This window comes from Strigops habroptila, chromosome 3 (assembly GCF_004027225.2).
Source record: "Strigops habroptila isolate Jane chromosome 3, bStrHab1.2.pri, whole genome shotgun sequence".
Taxonomy (NCBI): domain Eukaryota; kingdom Metazoa; phylum Chordata; class Aves; order Psittaciformes; family Psittacidae; genus Strigops; species Strigops habroptila.
The window spans coordinates 15,903,249-15,924,370 of NC_044279.2; the positions used below are offsets into that span (position 1 = coordinate 15,903,249).

A 21,122-nucleotide genomic window follows, 5' to 3' on the forward strand; every position below is an offset into this window, starting at 1 on the left:
ATTTGGGGATGTAGAAGCAGTAACAGTGATCCAAAATACGTATTCTTAAAGCTCCAAATTAATGATATGCTTAGGTGCAAATCTAGGTGTCACAATACGTACAAACTACTCTACTCTGGAAACCCCTCAGTTTTCTCAGATCTGTGGTGATTCAGAAATGCCTGTGGGCAACAGGTAGTTTGGTTGGAATTCTCTTTACAAAGCTGGCTAATGCTGTTCTTTGATATGCTCAACTCATTTACAACATCCTTTTCAAAGTAGAGTGGTCTCCTGCAGGTCTTGTGCCAGCTCTGTTCAGATGTCTGATATCCTGGGAAATCTAAAAGGGCATGGAAGCTTTTAATTAGATCTGTGTCTTAAACGTATGTTTAGGAAGTTCGTTCCAGCAAGACTGCTGCATTTTTATAATACCTGCATTTCCAGGCTTTCAAATAGAATTCCTAATACAAATATGCTCTTTATACCTTCTTCTGAGGATGTGCCACTGTGGAATCAAAGATGGAAGACTCAACAGGCAGATGGAAAGGGAGCAAGAGGGAGCTGGGTCCATGTCTCAGTATGCAGGATGTTGGTGTGAGGCAGAGGAACTTGGGTTCTGATTTCTGGTGTGGTTTATTTAATCTAGTAGCTACGCAGTAGTCACATAGGCAACCATGGCAGTGGAGACTGTAACCCGTTTGTCATCCTTACTGAAAGGTCTAGCTATCAGGCTCATCATAGGATTTGCCTTGTGACCCCAGGACTTTTGCATTCTTAAATGCATACTGGTCCAGCATAAAGAGAGGGAGGGAGTGTGTCATGTGCCACCTCTTTTTGTCTTTGCAGAATTTGCCTAGCGGTGAGGGACCCCTGCACAGAAATTGGTGCTCTGACCTTGAGGAGGGAATTGAACCCACCTTCTCTTCTTTTTGTGTAGTTTAACTGCCAGGCTTTTGTGCAAAACCAGACAGGTTATTGCTTGTCCTCCTTTTCCTGTGTCTTAAAAGACCCAGAGGGAGCTCTAGGGTCTGCACTTGGGTACAATTCTTGGCACCAGTCCTTACAGGTAGGACCTTCACCTTCAAACTACAGTTTGTGTTCAGTGTGTGTGTGATAGCTTGAGACAGTCAGTGTCAGCTGCTTGACTCAAATAGCTGTTCTTGGTTGTGCTGTCCTTGTTAAATCATGTTATTTTGCATGCCAGTCCCCAGGTGGATTTTTTATAGCACAGACTTCCTCTCCAGGGAAACTGGTACAGCTTTATGCATGTAGAGACGATGCAGCTATGTACATCCAAAGCCAGTAACGCTCTGAGACCAGATCCTGGCGACTGCATTAGGCAGGTGGCCTACCAACTAAACTTTGTTTAATAAGGTTATGTGGCACAAAAGCGCTTTCTGGTCCTTATATGGACCTTATCTTTATGGAAACACCTTCTAAGAACATGAAAATAAAAACAAAAAAAACCCAAAAGGAAATACTGCTTTTTGAATTGCCCACTAGTGAGAAGCAGGAGTTCAGAACAGTAGAGACCATCCAGATTCCCTTATTATTATTTTTAAATCTGACTGTGGTGAAATGATTACATTTGGGTGTCAGCATTAATATTGCACTCTTGACCTTTTTGCTGTTTTTAATGGGGAGTAACAGGTTGTGAGAAAGAACACAGTGACTGTGAACTGGAATTATATCAGGGCAAGAACTAGAGAGACAAAGGAGGGGATGCAAAGCAAGGAAGAAGGGAACAGGAGACAAAGGAGGGGATGCAAAGCAAGAAAGAAGGGAACAGGAAACAAAGAGAAGCAATGTTATAACAGTCAGGCTGTCAATAGGAAATGCTTTTTCTCAGTTCCTAATTTAGAATTTGATATTGAAACATGAATATGTTAATGCAAGGTTTAATTCATATCATAAAATCATAGAATAGTTTGGGTTGGAAGGGACCTTAGAGATCAAGTAGTTCCAATCCCCCTGCTATCGTCAGGGACACCTTTCACTAGAGCAGGTTCCTCAAAGCCCAGTCCATATGTAAGAGTCATTGTGATTTCTGTGTTCTTCATGACTCTAAGTGGTCTATTGTAGATGAAAGTGACAGAATCTGAAATTTTAGATCTTAGTCAGATCTTCCTTTCTCTGTGGTCTTAATTTGAGATGCATTTCTGCTGTTTCTTCTAGTTGGTCTCTCTTATTATTAAACTAGTAGATCTTCTTTTCATATTCAGTATGTGGATGAACTGTGAACATTAATAAACTTGGTGTATTGTTATGTTAAAATGTGAAAACAACTTTAGAGTCCACAGATTCAAGAGAGACAATAATAGGTTAAGCACATTCTGCAAGATTTCAAATGTCAGAATGACAGCTAACGTAAGAAAAGCAAGTTTGTAAAGGGCTTTGAAGTAAGTTAATGATTACTCTTACTTTAGTTCTAGGCAGCCATCTCTGTCAGAGAAGAAGATGCCTGAGCCTTCACCTTTAGCAAAGAGAAAAGCCTATGAAAAAACAATGGAAAAGACAAAGACAAAAGAACAAAAACTGTAAGATTCTTTTAAACTTATTTTCTCTGACATAATTTAAGCCTTGGGTATATTTTATTGAAATCTCTATTTTTTTATTTATTTAGTTTTGAACAGTTTTTATTGTTGGCAGTGAAATTACTGCCCAACTTCTGTGTGGTTTTGGGTTTTTGGTTTCGTTTGTGGTTTGGTTTTTTTTCTTTTTGGTGGCTTTTTTTTTTTTTTGGTGGTTGTTGTTTTGTTTTGTTTGCATGTTTTTTGGGTTTTATTTTCCAAGAATATTTTTCTGTACAGAATAGCTCAGGAGCAGAGCCCTGTGAAATTGTCCTTTGGAGCATTTGCAAATGACTTTTTTTTTCCCCCCTTTAAATGAGACTCATCAATTTCTCCAAGAAACTGCAGTTTTATAAGAATTCATTTTACATATGTGTCACGTGTGTTTTCTGCCTGGAGCTATCACTGTTAGCACTTAAACTTTGAACATTGTGCCACCTTGCACTCTGCAGCAGTTTGTAGTCTTTAAGTTTATTGCCTTCTCTGGGAAATGTCTGTAGCTAGCATTATAATTTTATTTATCTGCTTAAAAGCATCTAACTTTTGGGGCATGTTGCATTTAACTTCTCTAACGATTCATAACCTGTTAAAGAAGATGTTCTTTTTTTCTTGTAGCTCAGATTCTGGAGCCCCAGAGGCTAGTCTGTCACCTCCTACTTCCCCACCAAGCCGGCCCCGTAATGAAATGAATGTTTTTAGTCGTCTTACTGTTTCTCAGGGAAACACATCAGTTCAGCAGGATAAGTAAGTCAAGAGGGAAGCCTCAGCCCCCAACCAGGGAATTGCCCTTCTTCTGCAAGACAGGAGGAGACATTTCTTGTGGTTTTGTGTAGCTTTCAAAGAAAATACTTTAAACTTCCATGGAACCATTGTAAAAATTCAAGAAAAGCAATTTCCTGCTGAACCTTGTTTCCTGTTTTCTAGGCTACACCTGATAGTTGTAGTTTTAAATCCCAAATAGAAAAGAACAGTAGAATTCTTAGCTGTATGTGTATTTCTGTGTTTACACTTCGAAACAGGATTTAGCTGACCATTTATGAAATGGTGCTTTTGAGAGTTACTCAGTTACTCCAGCATTGCTCCAAGTGCTGTCACAACAGCACCTGGAGGATGGGACGTTGAAATGGCTAGAACACAATTGTTTAGAAATTATCCAAATTATTGAACAGATTGACTTGAGGAGGTCATATCTTGTTTAGAAGAAGAGCAGCTCACTTTTCTTGCGTGTTAGGCATCTATTAGGAATCTTACCCCAAATTGCAGTGGACTTGACTGCAGCAAAATCCTTATTACAGGTTTCAGTACTGATACTGGTGTCATGCGGCACTTGTGAACTGCAACTCAGACAGAATAAACCTGTAGTTCTGACCATGGCAAGACAAGTCATTGATCTTGTCTTCCATTGTTTTTTATAAAACTTTGTTATTTTCCAGTGGTCTACAGAGTCACCACATACCCAGCAGTAGCTTGCAAGGCTTTCAGTGGTTTAACTGTGCTTGTAACTTCTTTATCTTAGCTATGACACCTTTCTTATCGCTAACTCCCACCTAACCCTTTTCATTTTCTCTGGACTGACTTTGAAGTCAAATTGAAACTGCTGAATCTGTTTGATTTGCGTTGGAAGGGAAGGACATCTTGAGACATACTGCAAATGTTCATGTCTGGGGGGGAATTTTTCCGTGTTGCATGTTTTCTTGGTTCTTATTTTTAAATGGTTTTGAAAATGAGAGGTGAAGGACTTTGAACGAAGGAATGTTTGCAAGTCACTCATCTTATTCCAGTGGGCTATTAATATGTATACTTATATTTTTATTATTAACATTTTAAATGTTTCTTCTACATTTAACAGGCATTGATGTTCAGAATTTTTTTCCTTTTGATATTTTCAACAAGCACTATGTTATGGAGGTTAAATTATGGATTTGTCTTCTCCTTTTACTTCGTTGCCTTTCCTTTTGTAAGAAAACGTTGGGAAAATAAGAAATGGCTCAGCTGGTGTTGCTTATCTTGGGGTCTGCCAGTCTGCCAGTGCAACTTACTGCTGAGAGTGCTATTTTAACATTATTATTCCGCCCTTTCCATATTATCATGGGTTTAAGGTATACCCTGAGCAATGCTGCATACTGTTTGTGGATTTGCATTGCTTTTCTGAATTGGCCATGCTGCTGTTTGTTCTTCTCATATGGAGGCGTTACTTTGCTGATACCTATATTCTTTCTCCTCACAATTCCACCACTGTTGATTGTAGGTCTGATGAAAGTGATTCCTCTCTGTCGGAGGTACACAGGTACTCTCTCTTTCTCTTTTCTGTTTTCTTGGCATCTCTCATTGAAGTTATTCCAGTTCTTAGAAAATTTCATTTTGCTGCATGATTTTTCCTGATCCTTGTGCATTGTATCTCTTTTTGCTTTTCCCAGAAGTTTAACAATTTGTCGTTTTGGTCAAGCATGTCTTCCCCCTCTCCTTTTTTTAGGGTGTTTATTATCGCTGTGAGCATGTCAGGTTTTTTTCTTTTTAAATGAAGTATAGTGTAAACCTTTCCTTTGACATATTCTTTCTTTGTTTTCTTAAAATAAGAGGAGCAGACATTTTCTTAGATTTTATATGCTTCTCTCTTTCTTTTTGTTGTTCAGTTCTATGCTTTAGTCACTCAAAATTAAATCCCAGTGTAAATAAAAATGAGTAGGTTTCTCATTATGTCTTTCTGACAGAATGCACAGTGGCTTAAGAGAAATATCCCCACCCGTGTTCCTTAACTGTGGTTTAGGATTTTGGTACTCAGTGAAAAATCAGTTTATCAAGAGAAGGACAGTGAAAGGGCTAATAGTAATGTGATGGTGGCTTTTTCTGGTCATCGTAGCAGTCATAGGATTTTTTCTCTGTGAATTTCAGAGCACTGCACATAGGTAGATAAAAAGCTCCGGAACATGTGTTTTACGTGGCTTGTCAAGGGAATGAGTGGGTGAGGACAGCAGTAGGAATAACTCACTGTACAGGCAGCATGGTCCACTGGGGAGTATTACAGAGAAAAACATATTAGTTTTGTGTGATGTTAGAAAACAAAGTATAGAGACCTAAATTAAATTGTACCTGTACTCTTGAAAACATAAAAAGGTGCAGATCGAAAGGTGAATACCTTTCCAAAATGAGGAAGTTAATGTCAAACAATTTAAGGCAATGTTAATATTAACAAAAGCTATAAAAGGATTGCAGAGGAGTAATGAATTATATGAATGAAGATCTCCTGAGCAGTAAAAATGTGTAAAATAATAATTTCTAAGACTACTAGACAAACTAGCTAATTGTGACAGAGTTAGTATCATGAAGGGCATTTTCCTTCCTATAGCAAGCTTCGGGGCAATATTATGGATGTTTTACATTTTCCTAAAGCATCTGACACTCATTTTTTTTTTGACATAGGGCTATGACTTAGATCTTTTTCTTCATAGTTGTGTGTGTAATCCCCAGAAGAGCATGACAGTGAGTCTTAACTGCAAGCTGGTCAGGTCACAGCATTGCGTTGCATGTTTTGGGCATTACCCTGAGGCTTTTCTACACTTCACAGAAATTAATGGGGTCTCTGTGTGTGCAGTTGTATGCATGAGATTTTAGACTGCTAATAATTCCTGTTTGGTGATGAACTGTGATTAATTTTTTCAGGCTGAGTTGGTCTTTTGTCATCACCGCAGAACTAGCTGCAAATCCTCAGAATGATTCCTCTGGGGTATCTGTACTCCAGCCATACTCTCTTTCAGCCATTTGAGTACAAATGTGAAGTTGTGTATGGGGTGCAGTAGGAACCTCTCTCAGGCACACAAATCAGCAGCAGTTCTCCAAGCCTGCCCACAGAAGGCAGTTGATGTGATGTGACTGCTGAGTTTGGAATTAGCAGCATACATCATATTTGCTTCATTTTTCAACGTGCTATTTAGACTAAGATGTCTTTATGCAATCTGCAGTCTTAAGGGTGGTCCTAGGCATCCAGGAGCTTTAGGCATCCTGGATTTTTCAGCATAACAGTTTCCTATATACCCAGCATTCAGCATCTTGTCTTTTCATTTGTTCATTTTTGTATGTGATTTCCTTTCACTGATAGTCCAGAGTTGATACTTGTTGAAGCTAAACAGTAAAAATCCTTACTTAATTCATGAAATGCATTCAGCTGTCCCGCTCTCACATGTAAGAAAATTAGATTTTTTTTTTTTTCCCCCCTACATTTAAGTAAATTAATTTTATCTGTGTCTGTTACCATACCAAATTCACATTCTCTTTTTTTTCTTTAGGGGGGTAATTAACCCATTCCCTGCCTCAAAATGCATCCGATCATCCCCACTTCAATGTATCTATACAGCTGAAGGACATACCAAGGCTGTGCTTTGTGTTGACGCAACTGATGATCTTCTCTTCACTGGATCTAAAGGTTAGGCAAGCTGTATGCATCCATACTGGCTTCAAAAGTTGCTTTGACAGCTTGGGGTATTTTGAAATTCTCAGTTTGTGCTTAGGCTGTAAACACAGTGAAAAATTGTGAGGATCTGTTTTGCAACATAAGCTGAAGAAGGATTTACAGTAATTACCTACAGGTTTTTAATTCCAATGTGTAGTATTTGGCTGTTTAGTTGTAATGGAAAAAGTAATTGTCAAGAGTAACATTAACATTTGTTGAGTGATATGATGAAAACCAATTGTGGTAACACATGCACACATGACATGCAATGCAAAGTAATAGCCTCAGGGTAGGGTTAGAGGTTGGAATTAGCACATCTTTGGCTGTGCTACCTATGGAGCTTGAATAGTCTTCATGGCATAGTTTCTTCAAGCAGAGCTAAGGATGTTATCTGCTTCTCTTGTGCATCTCGTTGCCTGTCTCTTGTGGATGTAACTGGCTGTTATGGGAGGGACTGGATTTTTAGTAGTCGCTAAATTCGTTACTGAATGGATCAACCAATCTATGAACTCTTCCAGCTACTAGAAAGAGTGTTTTGGAAAAAAACATTTTCCTCCTGTCTTTGGAGGCTTTCTTTTGTAATCACTCAGTTTGGCTTGAAGATAACATAACCAGACATCAATAGTTACTTTTCATATCACCCAAAAAGTGATTTTTGTGTTCTCTTCTTTTTCTCTGGGCCTTTTCATATAAGGGACTTATGGTAAAAGACTTGCTGTATTGTTAATCATGCAGCTGAAACTATAGCAGACTCATTTTCTCCCAAATAGAACCTGTGTGGTAATCTGAGATTACTTGTTTGGTTTCTTTTTTTTTTTCTTTCCTGAAGTATCAAAGCTAAGGTGGAATTGTGGCTGGGGAGAAGTTAACACCTACTGATAGGGAGACTCTCCTTTTCACTAGTTCACATAATGGATAAACTCTGAAATTTCAGGGTATCCTTTTTATCCCTGTATTAACATAGAGATAACCCCATCAGATGTGGGTTTTCCACTGCTAATATTTAGGTACTCTCTCTGTGGTTATTCTGCTAGTTGGCTGTTAAAAATACCAAGACGCACTCTTATAATGTTGGAAAACTTTTGGTCTTGCAAGTTTGAAGCCAACATTTCAGCATTTGTGCAAGTGTATACAAATGCAAAAAAGGACATGTATATTTAATTTCAGTAAATGTTGCTTAGTTGATTTTTCTCTTCATCCTCCTAGTAATTATTCCAGTAAAAATGTACTTCTAAAACATGTGGAGTGGTGCAGATATGGTAGAAGGCGAGTTTCCTGTGCTCTTCGTGTTGCAAAATTCTTGAAAACTTCCATGCATTTGGGATTTTGGTACACAAAAGGTTGCAGTATTTAAATTCCTTTGCTAGTGAATGAGTACTGTGACTAAAGCACTTTTTCTGGTATTTTCAGAGGCTCCTAAAGCACCAAATAGTTCGGATCACTTCTCACCGTCGTAGTTTTGTTGTGGCAGTTAGTACTGTCATGCTAAGCCTCAAAAACCCTCCTCAGCTATGCTATTGATGAAGAATTCTTCTAAAAATTGGGTTCTTCTCCTGATCTGTCATCATCCAAACTTCACAGCCTCTAAACTGTCTGTATCTTCACTTTCCTTGAGATGGAATTTATTTTTTTTTTTTCCCCTTGTTTGTCTCTTAATAGATCGTACCTGTAAAGTCTGGAATTTGGTAACTGGACAAGAGATTATGTCTCTAGGGGGTCATCCAAATAATGTTGTTTCTATAAAATATTGCAACTACACTAGCCTCGTCTTCACAGTCTCAACCTCCTATATCAAGGTGTGGGACATCAGAGATTCTGCTAAGTGCATTCGGACATTGACGTGAGTATGCTACACCTCAAATGCAAAGAGTTCAAATGAGTCTTAATTTTAGATAAATATTAGATTTAATTTAATAGTGCAGCACAGTGTAATTTAAATACACTGTTTGTTGGGGCTAGAAGCTTTCTTTGCATGTTCAGCCTTAGTCTGTATGGTGCATTGGTAATATATGGAAACACAAGCCAATTTACATTCATGCATATAGTGTTTTATCAAATGTTCAGTATTCATAATTGGCTTACAGCGTTTTTGCTCAGGTAAATAGGTTTGTTTTTAAACAGTATGTGAAGCAGGGAGGACAAAATATAGGGGTTTTGTTTTTCATTTCGTCATTCCTCCCCGTACTCAGGTCTTCAGGCCAAGCAATGCCTGGTGATGTGTGTTCAGGAAGTACTAACAGAACAGTCACTATCCCAGCTGGAGAGAACCAGATCAATCAGATTGCACTAAATCCAACTGGCACATTCCTCTATGCAGCTGCTGGGAACTCAGTGAGGATGTGGGACCTGAAAAGGTACTGAATACAAGCAGAAGAGACTGTTCTGGAGGTGGTTACATGTACATATGAAACAAAATTAGTGCATGTGAAACAGCGAATGAAGTGTTTCCTGTTTATGGTAATGTCTGTAACCTTGGCAAAATATGGTCAAGACATGGATCAACTAATCCATGCCATCATGGTTACTGAGATAATGGAGGTGCTCATGATTTCCTCATGCATTAAGGTTATGGTGAATTGTTTCAGAAAAATTATTGGAAAACCACAATTTTGTTAAACGGGCTCTTGTAAGGTGATGGATGCATGAATCCTGGCTAGTAATTGTTGATGAAATGATGAAAGCCAATTGATGTAATGTAATATAATGTGGGGCTATGATAGCCACACTATAACAGCAGTTTTCCAAGCAGAACCCGCACCCGAAGGGTGCGTTCAGAATACAGAAAATACTTTGAGGGGTGTGATTTATCTTTAAAAGTAAATTTTGTAATTATTATTTTACATAAGTAGAAGCTTTTGTTTACATTTAACATTAAATTTAACACCCATAGGTATGAGCAATAGGGGGTATGTAAACCAGAGAATGAGCAGAAGACATAAGGAAAAACAGATCCTTTCTGGTAGAAACCATGCTATAGACTGTATTGGATATATGGGAAAAAAATAACAAATCCTCATTTCTTCCCCTTATCCTCGAAGATTTCAGTCTACAGGAAAGCTAACTGGTCACCAGGGTCCTGTTATGTGCCTTACTGTAGATCGAATTTCCAATGGACAAGATCTTATTGTCACTGGTTCAAAGGATCATTATATAAAGGTAAACCATTAGCATTTACTTATTTATTTTAAGTCTTCACATCAGCATGGGATGCAGACCTCAGCAGAAGTGACTCACATCTCCATATCTGAAATATGATAGCCAAGATGGAAATTCTTTCATCAGTTAGAGATTATGAATAATGTTCAGACTTCCTAAATGCTTACCACTTCAGTGCTGCTTTTCTTTCATGGTGGAACATGGGTAGATGCTTGTCTGTAGTTAAACTTTTTCTTAATCCCCAGTAAGTTGGACATCAGGTATATTAAGTTTTGTAAAAATATTCATAACATCTACTTTTAAGCAACATTTAGCTCTTGAAAGTATTTTAAGTCAATGCCTCTGTTTTGGAGTACAGACCTAATTTCTTCAGCAGAGACACTGCTCCCCGCAGAAGAGGGTCTGAGGGTCTAGCCCAGGCTCTTGCTTAAGTGGGGAAGGAGAGAGAGGTCAGTATATCCAGCCAATGTGTCTGATGAGGCACTCTAATAATTACTTCCCTGCACAGTTCAGAATATTGGGTTAGGTAAGAGCTGCTATCCTGGCACAGTAATGAGTGTAGGCCTTCAGTGGGGGCACATGATGTGATCACAAAATGCAAGTTTGTCATGCTACCAGCTCATGTGACAAGCAATAGGTAGAGGGGCTTTTGGAAAACGTAGCTGTCAGCAGAGGGGTTTATCTGCCATTCTTGCTCCCTCACTGTCGGCAGGCTACAGAAATCTTCATGAGGCCATCTGCCTCTTGACTAACACCACTAGAATATCCACAGATATTCTATCCATGTGTATGTGTGGCACAGTAATGGTTGTTCCGCAAGGTGAATGCCTCCAGAATTGTCAGGCCACTTTGGGTAGCACAAAAGATCTGTATGTGCGTGGTCAGAGCAGCAGTTGGGGAATTCTTAGTACTTCTCCACATGGGTAGGTCCACTGCAGGTAGTAGGTCTGGTCACAGATACTTTCCCCTGCCACGGGAAGCTACTCTCATGTCACCTGAGCCAGGAATATTCATTTGCTCTGTCAAAGTGCTTGATTTTTCTGATGCATCATTGAAGATTTTTCTTACAACTGGAACTGATGCATGTTAATTGACTGCAGTAACTTTTCAAATACCTTTAACTCACCTAAGGTATTCTTTTACACTACCAAGCTGTCCCTTTTTTACTGCCAAGCTTATACATTTTAAAAGGTCAATGAAGAGCAAATAATAGGGGATGAAGTCTGACATTTGCTTGTGAAACAGAGGTAGTGGTTTAATAAGTTACTGCTCACCTTTTCCTTCTCAGCTCAGTCTAACTGGTGGTGTTCTGGCTCCCTACAATGCAAAATGAAACAGGGTTGCTTACACTGCTGCCCTAGGGACAAAGACCTGATCATTCCTTAAATAGTTAAAATGGCCTCACTTGACTCCATTCTTGGAGCACATGCAAGGAGAGAGGTATATCTAGTCCATGGAAAGTATCAGCATGTAATGGTATGTAACCCTTGCCAGAACACCTTGTCCAGAAAAATATATTAATCCCTCTTCCCGCAGCTGCCTGTGCAATTCTCCCAGAGTAAGTCATGTTTCCCACAACCACACGAGCTTTGTTTCTCTAGCCCACCACACAATGTATATATAGGCTCTTCCTTGTGAAGATATTGTGAAGATTTAATAATCAAATAGTAGCAGTTCTTCCCAGTGCAGTCTTTTCTGAAGTCAGTGAAGAATTCCTGCTTCAGACAAGAGGTAGAAGATGAGAAAGGAGTGGTTCTTATAGATAAGTTCTGTCAAATATACATCATGATACAGTGGTCTGTAAGAAGTTTTCCCCCAGAAGTTATTCACTGCATGATTTCCAAGCTGGTTAGATGGCAGATAAGTTTGCTTAACATATTTGATCTTGTATTTATTTATTTTAGATGTTTGATGTGACCGAAGGGGCTCTTGGAAGCGTAAGTCCTACACACAATTTTGAACCTCCTCATTATGATGGCATTGAGGCGCTTGCTATTATGGGAGACAACCTTTTTAGTGGATCCAGAGATAATGGCATTAAGAAATGGGATTTGGCTCAAAAAGACCTTCTTCAGGTAATGCAAAAAAATCATGCGGCTAATGTGACAGTCCTGCTGTACAACTGTTTTCAGGCTGTGTAATGACTGTTCGCTTTAGGTACTGATGTTTTTAATAGGAAAGGCACAGAGCACTAAGAAAGAAATCAATAACGTACTTGATCTTTACAGTAGAATGCAGTTGCTTTTATTTTCAGTATATGTAGCATGAGGAAATTCTCATGAAGTGGTTATATTCAGAGCTCAAGTGGAGGGCTGTGGGTTTTGGTTTTTTTGCTTTGGAATGCAGCCAGCACTTTGCCTCCCCTGTGATTGGAACCATTGGGTGTCATCCTTGTCGTTGACAAGTTGGTGAATTTTGGACTGGGAACTCATTAATGACAAACAATGCTTGACAATGTTTTCTTGTGAAGTGGGTTTACAACCTACCTCACTCCACCCAGCCTTTTGCTATGTAGTGTATAGAACATGCACAAAACAATGTTTGCTGTTAGAACATATTTGCTGTAAGCTTTCACTGGGGAAATAAAAGAGGGATGTGTGGCAAGAAGGACCTCACATCCAGGGAAACTTCAAAGTTCATTGTAATTTGTTTGACATGGAGAACTTTGATTTTTTTTGGCTACTTGCTATAAGCCAGTCTCTTATTTTAGGTCTTGTGGGAGGTGGTTGAGGTAGAGAGACAGTTATGTGAGACTGTCTGAGAAATGGAAGGCAGAAAACAAATACCAGAAAATACTGTTGTTTTTGCAAAGGTTTGATTAGATACCAATCATTTAATAATTTCTGGAGGGAGGAAGAGCATGTCTTTTTGTGCATTTAATGTACAGACTGATAGCAAGGAAACAAATAGAATATTAAAGTTTTGAGACATGAGAGAATAATGGACTGGTCACCTTATATAAGTTCTTTATGGGCATACTTAGTATTCCATAAATACACAAGACTTTCTGGACCTTCTTTCAGAATTGCCCAATCAAGTGTCAGTTCCTTTTCAGAATACTACTAAGACTTCACATTTAAAATAAGGATTCAGAAATCCAGCTTCTTGCAGAAAATGTTCACTCGGTCGTATTGGGACATCTTCCCCCTTACATGTCTAGGGAAATGTATTAAGCAGCTTGTTAGAAAAAACAGCAGGAGCATAGAAACAGGAAACATTTTGTATTCTCAGAATGACTTTATTGAAGTTTTAAGAAGTGTCTTCACTCTTGCATTTTAGGCTCATTAAAATTTTATGCAATATGCACTTTTGCCATTGCAGTTAATTTAACACCAGAAAGAATACAGGGGTGGGGTGAAGTAGTATGTATCAGTGGACTAGCTGTATTCCTTATTTTTCTTTTGGTGTATGTGCATTTCATGAGTTCTATACTTCATGTTCCCCTGTTTGTTGGTTTTAAAAGTAGAGCTTAACAAAAATGATCTCAAGCTTCCTTCTTATTTCTACAAAGTGCATGTTTTTCAGGGTGGAGAGACTAAAGCATTTGACAAAACAATATAATTTTTATTCACTGTCTTTCTAGGAAATGAAGAGAAGTGGTTACTTTTGGGGGTAATTCAGGATGAATGGGTCCACTGGAGGTCACAGTGCAAAGCTGGTCCAAGCAAGGCTGACTCTGTAGTTAGGTCTGGTTACTCAAGGCCTTGCCCAGCTGAGTCTTCAAAATCTCCAAGGTTGCAGATTGCAGAGCTGCCCTGGGTGACCCATTGCACTCCTTAAACTACTCTTCTATGAATTCCCCCCTACACTCATATCCAGACAGAATTTCTGTTGTTGCAACTTTCTTTTGGCCTGTACATTTGAGTGTTTTGAATGAGGGAAAATAAACCTGAAACAGCTGAGCTGCTTGAAAGTATAAATGCTAACATTTCAACAGAGGTTCCGGTTTGGCATACATGTGTTAAACAAGTCTGATCCTCTGTAATTAGTGAAAATCGCTTAACATGCTATTCAGAAGAATTTGGAGATCGTTTACTTCGCTTGCTGTAATACATCCCAAGCCACAAAACACTGCTGTGACAAAATTAAGATTTGTAAGACCCATTCCTCCTCCCAGTTTCATGAAGTGTTGCAGGACCAGACCACCAGTGTTGTGATAGCAGTGTATGTTATAGATAAAATGTCATGATGATCCTAGAAAGCTGAGTGTACTCCCTAATATGAGAAATGCAGCAAAGCAGTTCCTACCAAAATAAACTGGAGAAGAGTCATTCCTGGTCCCCTTAAAAGACAGCAAACTTGGGCTATTATTTCCCAGTGGTGGTACCAAATGGATGTTATTCTCAGCTGGTCTGTGCAGCATTTCGCTTTCTGAATTAATAGTAAAATGCCAGTGAGTGTCTTTCCTCGATAAAGATTAATGTATTGTTAAGTGCTACATCACAACATCAATTTATAATGTGTAATGGGAAAAGAAGAAAGGAGGAAGGCAAATACTTCTATAGTTCCTGTCTCCCTGCTGTATTTTTGAGCAGTGTACTGGATTTTCTTTTTGTGTGTTTTATAGTTAGTTTACAGACAGACGTGAAACAGAGACCATATGTTCAAACATGCATTTGAACATATGCAGATTTAGCATCATCCTAAATTAATTTCTGTTCCACATGGGTAGCTGTGCATATTGGATTTTCTTCTTGTTTTGCAGTACTATTTCATAAAGAGAAACAAACTTATGGTGCAGAGTTAGCCTTACGGAAGATAGCACCCTCCTTGCTCTAAAGGAGGAGAAGCGGCACGCCTGGGATATACCCAGAGTCATGTAGCAAATCTGCTGCAGGACAGGAATCAGTCTTGGAATTTGGGATTTTACCATTTCTGCACTCATTCCTCTAGAAGCTTTTGCAGCCCTGTGAGACTCGCCTGCCTTCTCTTTTTCAGCAAGTTCCTAATGCTCATAAAGACTGGGTGTGTGCTCTTGGCCTGGTACCTGGTGCTCCCGTTCTGCTCAGCGGCTGCAGAGGAGGCACCCTCAAGCTCTGGAATGTGGACACCTTCGCACCCATTGGGGAGATGAAGGGACATGACAGCCCTATCAATGCAATCTGCACCAACTCCAGCCAGATTTTCACAGCTGCAGAGTGAGTTTTTCTTCTCCATTAATCTTTCTTTTCCATTGCTTCTGCTAGAATTCTGTCTACACAAACGCACTTAGGAGAGCTTCAGTTATGTAAGTCACTTTATTGCAAGCATGGTGAGACCCGGTCCGTGCCCCTAAATGTGGTTAATCTACTGCAGTGATCTCCAAGGTGGGGTGCCCGCACCCCAGGGGATTTGCAATATGATCCATTGAGGTGCAGGAAGAAAATATGAGAAATTCAACAGTACTTTTATGTAATTTACAAGTGAATAAATATGCATAGAGGTGTGTGCTCAAAAAAATTTTTAGTGGTAGGGGTGCATGATCGAAGTTTGGAGACCACTGGATGGCAGGGAGAATTAGGCAATAGCTGAGAACTTTACCAGCTTCTCTCTGCAGCTGGGCTGTTTACTGCTAGGACTGATCCCTGGCCTGTGGGAATTTTTCTGAAAGCTATGTGGTTGGGTTTTGTTTGGTTGGGTTTTTTGTTTGGTTTTAAGTGCTGGCATACAGCAGAAGCTTTGCAAGTCTTCCTGTTGTCCTTTAAACACCCTGATTGGAATATTTGCTTCCTCACTAAAAGTGAGCAAATTGAGTAGCTGAAACCTCAGGGGACTTGACTAGGAAAAACGGCTCATTCTGGAGAAAGCTAGCTCTGGTGCTGCCTCCTGCACTTAGTGGTGTAGTCTGAGCACAGGAGCTGAGAAAGCTGTTGTGTTACCCTCTAGTGCCAACTGCAGAAGCTTCTGGCCTTCTGAATTGAGAACAAGTCTTTCTCAGTCAAAGCAGGATTTCAAAGTGGCCACCTTTGGTGGGCAATTTTTATGCTTAAGCATTAATAGATGGGGTAAAGACATCAAAGCTTGTGTCTCTGTTTGCCTAAAGATAAGGCAAATAAGTTTAGAACATGCAAGCACCTGAAATGTATTCTTTATTACCAGCAAAAGAAAATCACAACCTTTTGGCACTTGTAACCTTGTGGTGAAGGTCTACAGACCTTAGGGTATTCTTCACAATTTACAGTGAAGTGAAGGCACAAGTCAGAAAACCTCTGTACTGTGATAAAGTCTGTCCTGGCTGCTGCCTCCTGGCTGGTTTTGAGGGGGTTATAGGGAAAGCGTGAGTCAATGTTTGCTCATCACACAACTCAATGTTTGAGACATTCATAACTTTTACTCCTTTTTCCACAGGATTAATTGCTATTTAACAAGACTATTTTACTTTTTAATTATGTTAATAGAGTTTTTAACATATTCCATGTGACACTTTACTTACACATCCTTTAAAATTGTGTAAATAATGATTATTGCCAAAAGTACAGAATTATGGCTTGCTTCTCCTGGGTTTCTGAACACCATCTCACAGGTGTATGTTTCCCAGCATCAGTCAAAGGGTTCTTTGTGGAGGGGGGAATTAGGACTTTGTATCATCTTGTGGTTCTGTGCTTTTTTACCTTATCATAGACTGACATCTCGTGTGCAAACAGAGCACATTTCAGGTCCTGTTTAATTTAACCTGTTATAACTTTTTACGCTTTTTTTAATGTCAGAAAGTAGCCTCATCCTGTTGAGTCTATCTCTCTAATTTTGTAGTACACTGACTGTTTGCCTGTGGTCTGCTGAGTTGCAAACAGTTACATGCTAGAAGCTGTTCTCTGTTAGTCTACTTAAGCCTATTACCATTAGCTGTGTTTTAAAAACTAAGTAACAGCACAGTAGGATTTTACTTTCCTTAGACATATGATCTTAATATTTGTCTAGATGCTTAAAGGTAGTAGCCAGTGCTGTGGCAAGGTTAGGGAATCTTAAATGTTGTACATGTTCGATTACAAAGTTTCCTGGAGGTGGAATGACCCTTTCATATCCATTAAGGAAATATTATTTTGCCAACAATGCCGTTCTGAATAAATTACCCAAGCTTTTAAGAAAGCTTCCGTCTCATCCCCTTCTTCCCCCTTCCCTCTCCAATACCTCTCCCTCATCAGTTTAATTATCTAGCACTCTAATACTGCTTTGGTTTGGTTTTCAGTGACCGGACTGTGAGGATCTGGAAAGCTCGAAGCCTCATAGATGGACAGATCTCAGATACAGGAGATGCAAGTGAAGATCTTGCCAGTAATTGAAGTGATGGGGATAAAGGAGTACATTGTTGAATTTGAGGTGCACTCTATGCAGTTTGCTGCATGCTTATTAGGTAAACACTGATGACTGGAATGAACTGACAATTAAGAGTGAACTCTTCCACTAGACCTGCTGTCCTTAAAATGTGTACTGTATTTAAGAAAAAAATAACCTCTTGGTAACCAGCTTGTGTCTCAGTGGTCACATATATGTCTATGTATTATGGCTGAAATTGTGTGCATATGTAATACTTGTTGTTTAAATTAACTGGCAATCAGTCTAATGACCGTCTCAAAATTATAACCTGGAATATATAACAAGTGCTCTGCTGTATTTCACTCACCAGTATGATTAGCTGGTTTGCATTTTAGGGTAGCAGGGGAGTGATGATATCCCAGTAATAAGCCTTTGATTATGACAGGCAGTTTCAAGATTCTAAAGGTCACTTACACTGTTGTTAGAGAAGTGGAGTGAATAAAAGATGGGAAGAAGCTGTTAATGACACCTCTATCTGACACAGCTGTATCCTGCTAACAGAATGCCGTATGATTTGTGTTAATGTTAGCGTAGAATCCTTGTTGACCAAAGTTGTGCAGCTATGTATACTCTGTGCTCAGGACTAGAACTCAAATGCTCATAAACTGGTATGTTTTATTAGTGTTTTGCCTGTATTCTGTAATGACTGGGTGTTCTCAATGTCATGACAAATATATCTTAATCTATTTTTCTTACAGATTTGTTTCTATCATCTCACATTTTCTTTTCTAAAGCAAAATGTCTTTCCTTTTTATCTAATTTTATATGCTGCTAAACGTATTTTAAATACACTGTTTTGCAAACCTTGGCTTTGAGAACTGAACCACCTGTGCTGGATAAAGCTATGTAAATAGATGGTTGTACAAAGAAAATATCTTATCTTGTGCCTGTATGACTTTTAAAGCCCTTAGAGTGTGGATATTGAGGGAGGATGTATAATTTACGCAGCTGTTTTGAATATTAATTTGTAAATTCTGCAGATTTTAAAAACTTATGTAGATTTAGATACACTGTTTGGATATTGAGGTTTTTGGTTGGTGTTTGTTTTGGTTTGTTTGTTTTCCAGGAAAATATAGGTCTGTAAATTATAGCTTGTGTAGGTAACGCTTAAATAAAGATGTGACTGTGAACTACTTCTTGGTTTTGCCTTTTCCATCACGCTTCCTTATAAAAAATTCACTTCCATTGCAAAAGCCCCGAATATAGAATGCACAACTTTACATAGTGCAGTGGATTAGCTTGCTGAGTAATATAGCCAATAGGTTATTCTGGTATCCTATGTTTGTGTTCTTGTTGGCTATTATTTGCGTTTTGATGGTAGTTGGGAATCCTGGTAGGATTCCCTCATACTAAGTACAGTACAGCATTAAAATGAAGCAGATGGCTCCTGTTCCTAAGAGATGACAGTTCTTACCTTATTACATATGATCTGTCAAACAAAAAATAGTTGTGATGCCTCTTACTGATCTTAGGGAAATCATTTCCTTCTCAGCTTAGCTTGAAAGGAGATGAAAATAAAAACTGCTTGTGATCTGAGGTTACTGGTTTCTTCCAAGTTTTGGCACAAACAAGTAAAGATACATATTGTTAAGGAACTATGTATAGGTTAGTTAAAATAAACAGCAGCCATACCAGTTAATGTTTATCATGCTTTTTCACTACTCAAGGGATGTGCATACACAGGAATTGGGACCATAGCGCAACTTTGAGCAAAACTGCCAATGGAGATTGGATTTACATACAAGACTTGTATGAAAGACTTTGTGTACCTGGTGGAAGGGTCCCTGTTCTGCCTGGCCCAGCAGGTAAAGGCCACCAACAAGTGATGCCAACAGGTTGGTGACCCCTGATTTTGAGCTGAACACTCACAGCTGTCATCTGGGAACCCTGGGTAATTGTGGGGTTTTAGTGTGTGTGTTTAGTGTGTGTAAGATTCATAAGAATGTTGTGCTTTGCAACTGCGGGACAAAAGTCCTTACAAACCTTAGGAAATGGCTGCCTGCTGTCAGGTAGTCTGGCTTGCAGATGCTTCTCTGGTGATGCTTGACAGCACAGCCATCTTGTTTCATGGAGGCACCCATATAACTTAAAGAATGTGTGTATAGAAAAATTTTGGGTATTTTCCTCCAGGAAGACATTCCACCTAAACCAGATCTTACCATAGAACACAGCTTTACTCTGAAAGTTCTTGCTATTAAGTAATTGGAAGAAATTTGTCATTTTGTAAAGGTCACACTATCAGTGTCTTGTTTTAATGAAGAACTCTTCAACTGTTTGTTTTTCTCCAAACTTTTCATTTGTACTATAAAACTACACATGTAACAAAAGATAATATGAAATCAGATAAAGGTAGGTACTGGCCTATGATTGTCTGAAGATGTGATGTTTGTTTAAAAATGTGGTCAGTCTCTGAAACTCTTTTCTATGAATTCTAAAAAGTCATGGGAAAATCGTTCTAAAAGTCGGATTTCAGAAGTTGAGCAAAGCTTGTGGACAAATTGCCGACTGTATCTCATCTTATCTGCTTAGACATGTTCTTAAATACAGGGTCATGTGTACAATTAATCTCATGTAAGTTACAGCTGGTGAGAAAATATTTGCAGTGTTTCCTATGATGTATCAGAACAAGTGCTTATTGTGCCCCTGCCTTGTATAAAAGGCTCCATGCGGCCTGCAGAAATCGCCCTTCAACCATGGAGCGGATCAGGAGCCTGTGCTGCTTGGCTCTTGTGCTGGCAGGTAAACATATAGCACCTGTATTTTGCTGTAGGCTTCAAAACCAGGATATAAATGTGATAGCAGTAGAAGAGCTGTTAGAGGAGGTGGTCCTTTTACATGGGAAAGGAGAGAACCAGTGTGGCTTTAACTCCACCCGAGGTGAATCTGTGGCAGGGCACCAGGACTGGCTTGTTCAGAAACATACCCCAGTCCAACAGCATGTTTAGCTCCAGGGCACAGCACAGATACACTGGAGTCAATGGGACTGTTACTCTGTGCTTTGCTAGTTTGTTTTTGGTGCTCTTCTTTCTCCCAGCATACCAGAGGTTAATTTGGTCCAGAGTCTAGTAAAGGGAGAAAAATCTTATGCTGCTAGATAAAGGAAGAGAGAACCTCTGCAGCAACTGCCTTTGAAACATATGGATGAACCTGAAATGTAAAGACTAATGCTGTTAAATTAAAAGGTCTGTGGTAATAGTTTAATTCCTTGCTTATGCCTTACTGCAGCAGTTTCTAATCCAATCTCAAAAAGTTGAAGTCAAGGTTTTTAAACATAAGTGGGGATAGTTTATCACATATATCTTTCAAACTACCTCTCTTTAGCTTCTGTTCCCATGGAAATTATTGTGGAAAAGCAGCAAGTAGCCATAGCTGTTGCTATATTCAACTGCTCGTTTGCATTTCATCTTCTATGTATGATTACAGACATAGGCCATAAATACAGTGAAAATGGTGCGGAGATTTTAAAATCAAGATGTTTTCAAAAGCAGGGAAGGAAAATTGCTTTTTCCCACTTGCTGCTACCCCATTTGTGCTATTAACAGAAGTAAATCCAGGAATCCAGGGATGAACAAGGTTGCAGCTTTGTTCAGCTCCTCATACCTGCAAATGCTTGTTTTCAAAATTTATTGGAAAATTTAAGCTTCACATTGGTGGGGGGAGAGGGAACTAAAGAAATT

The 21,122-nt window shown here is 39.1% G+C and overlaps 2 protein-coding genes across 14 annotated transcripts in view; both read left to right on the plus strand.

Annotated features, from left to right (window-relative positions):
• The window catches only part of KIF21A (kinesin family member 21A), an 87,241-nt gene extending 68,663 nt beyond the window's left edge, over positions 1 to 18,578 (plus strand). For 6 of the 13 annotated variants that reach the window (XM_030478668.1, XM_030478670.1, XM_030478671.1 and 3 more), the window contains 10 exons: positions 2,406 to 2,516; positions 3,165 to 3,293; positions 4,798 to 4,836; positions 6,833 to 6,969; positions 8,656 to 8,836; positions 9,186 to 9,350; positions 10,035 to 10,152; positions 12,057 to 12,227; positions 15,091 to 15,290; positions 17,318 to 18,578. In XM_030478668.1, coding sequence (XP_030334528.1) covers positions 2,406 to 2,516; positions 3,165 to 3,293; positions 4,798 to 4,836; positions 6,833 to 6,969; positions 8,656 to 8,836; positions 9,186 to 9,350; positions 10,035 to 10,152; positions 12,057 to 12,227; positions 15,091 to 15,290; positions 17,318 to 17,411 — 1,345 coding nt within the window. In that variant the 3' untranslated portion in view covers positions 17,412 to 18,578. The remainder of the gene's footprint in view (positions 1 to 2,405; positions 2,517 to 3,164; positions 3,294 to 4,797; positions 4,837 to 6,832; positions 6,970 to 8,655; positions 8,837 to 9,185; positions 9,351 to 10,034; positions 10,153 to 12,056; positions 12,228 to 15,090; positions 15,291 to 17,317) is intronic. The other 7 variants (XM_030478672.1, XM_030478681.1, XM_030478675.1 and 4 more) reach the window with 3 other exon arrangements.
• A 1,560-nt stretch (positions 18,579 to 20,138) lies between these two features.
• The window catches only part of LOC115604806 (sucrase-isomaltase, intestinal-like), a 58,092-nt gene continuing 57,108 nt past the window's right edge, over positions 20,139 to 21,122 (plus strand). Inside the window, exon 1 of the mRNA XM_030478229.1 lies at positions 20,139 to 20,184. Coding sequence (XP_030334089.1) covers positions 20,139 to 20,184 — 46 coding nt within the window. The remainder of the gene's footprint in view (positions 20,185 to 21,122) is intronic.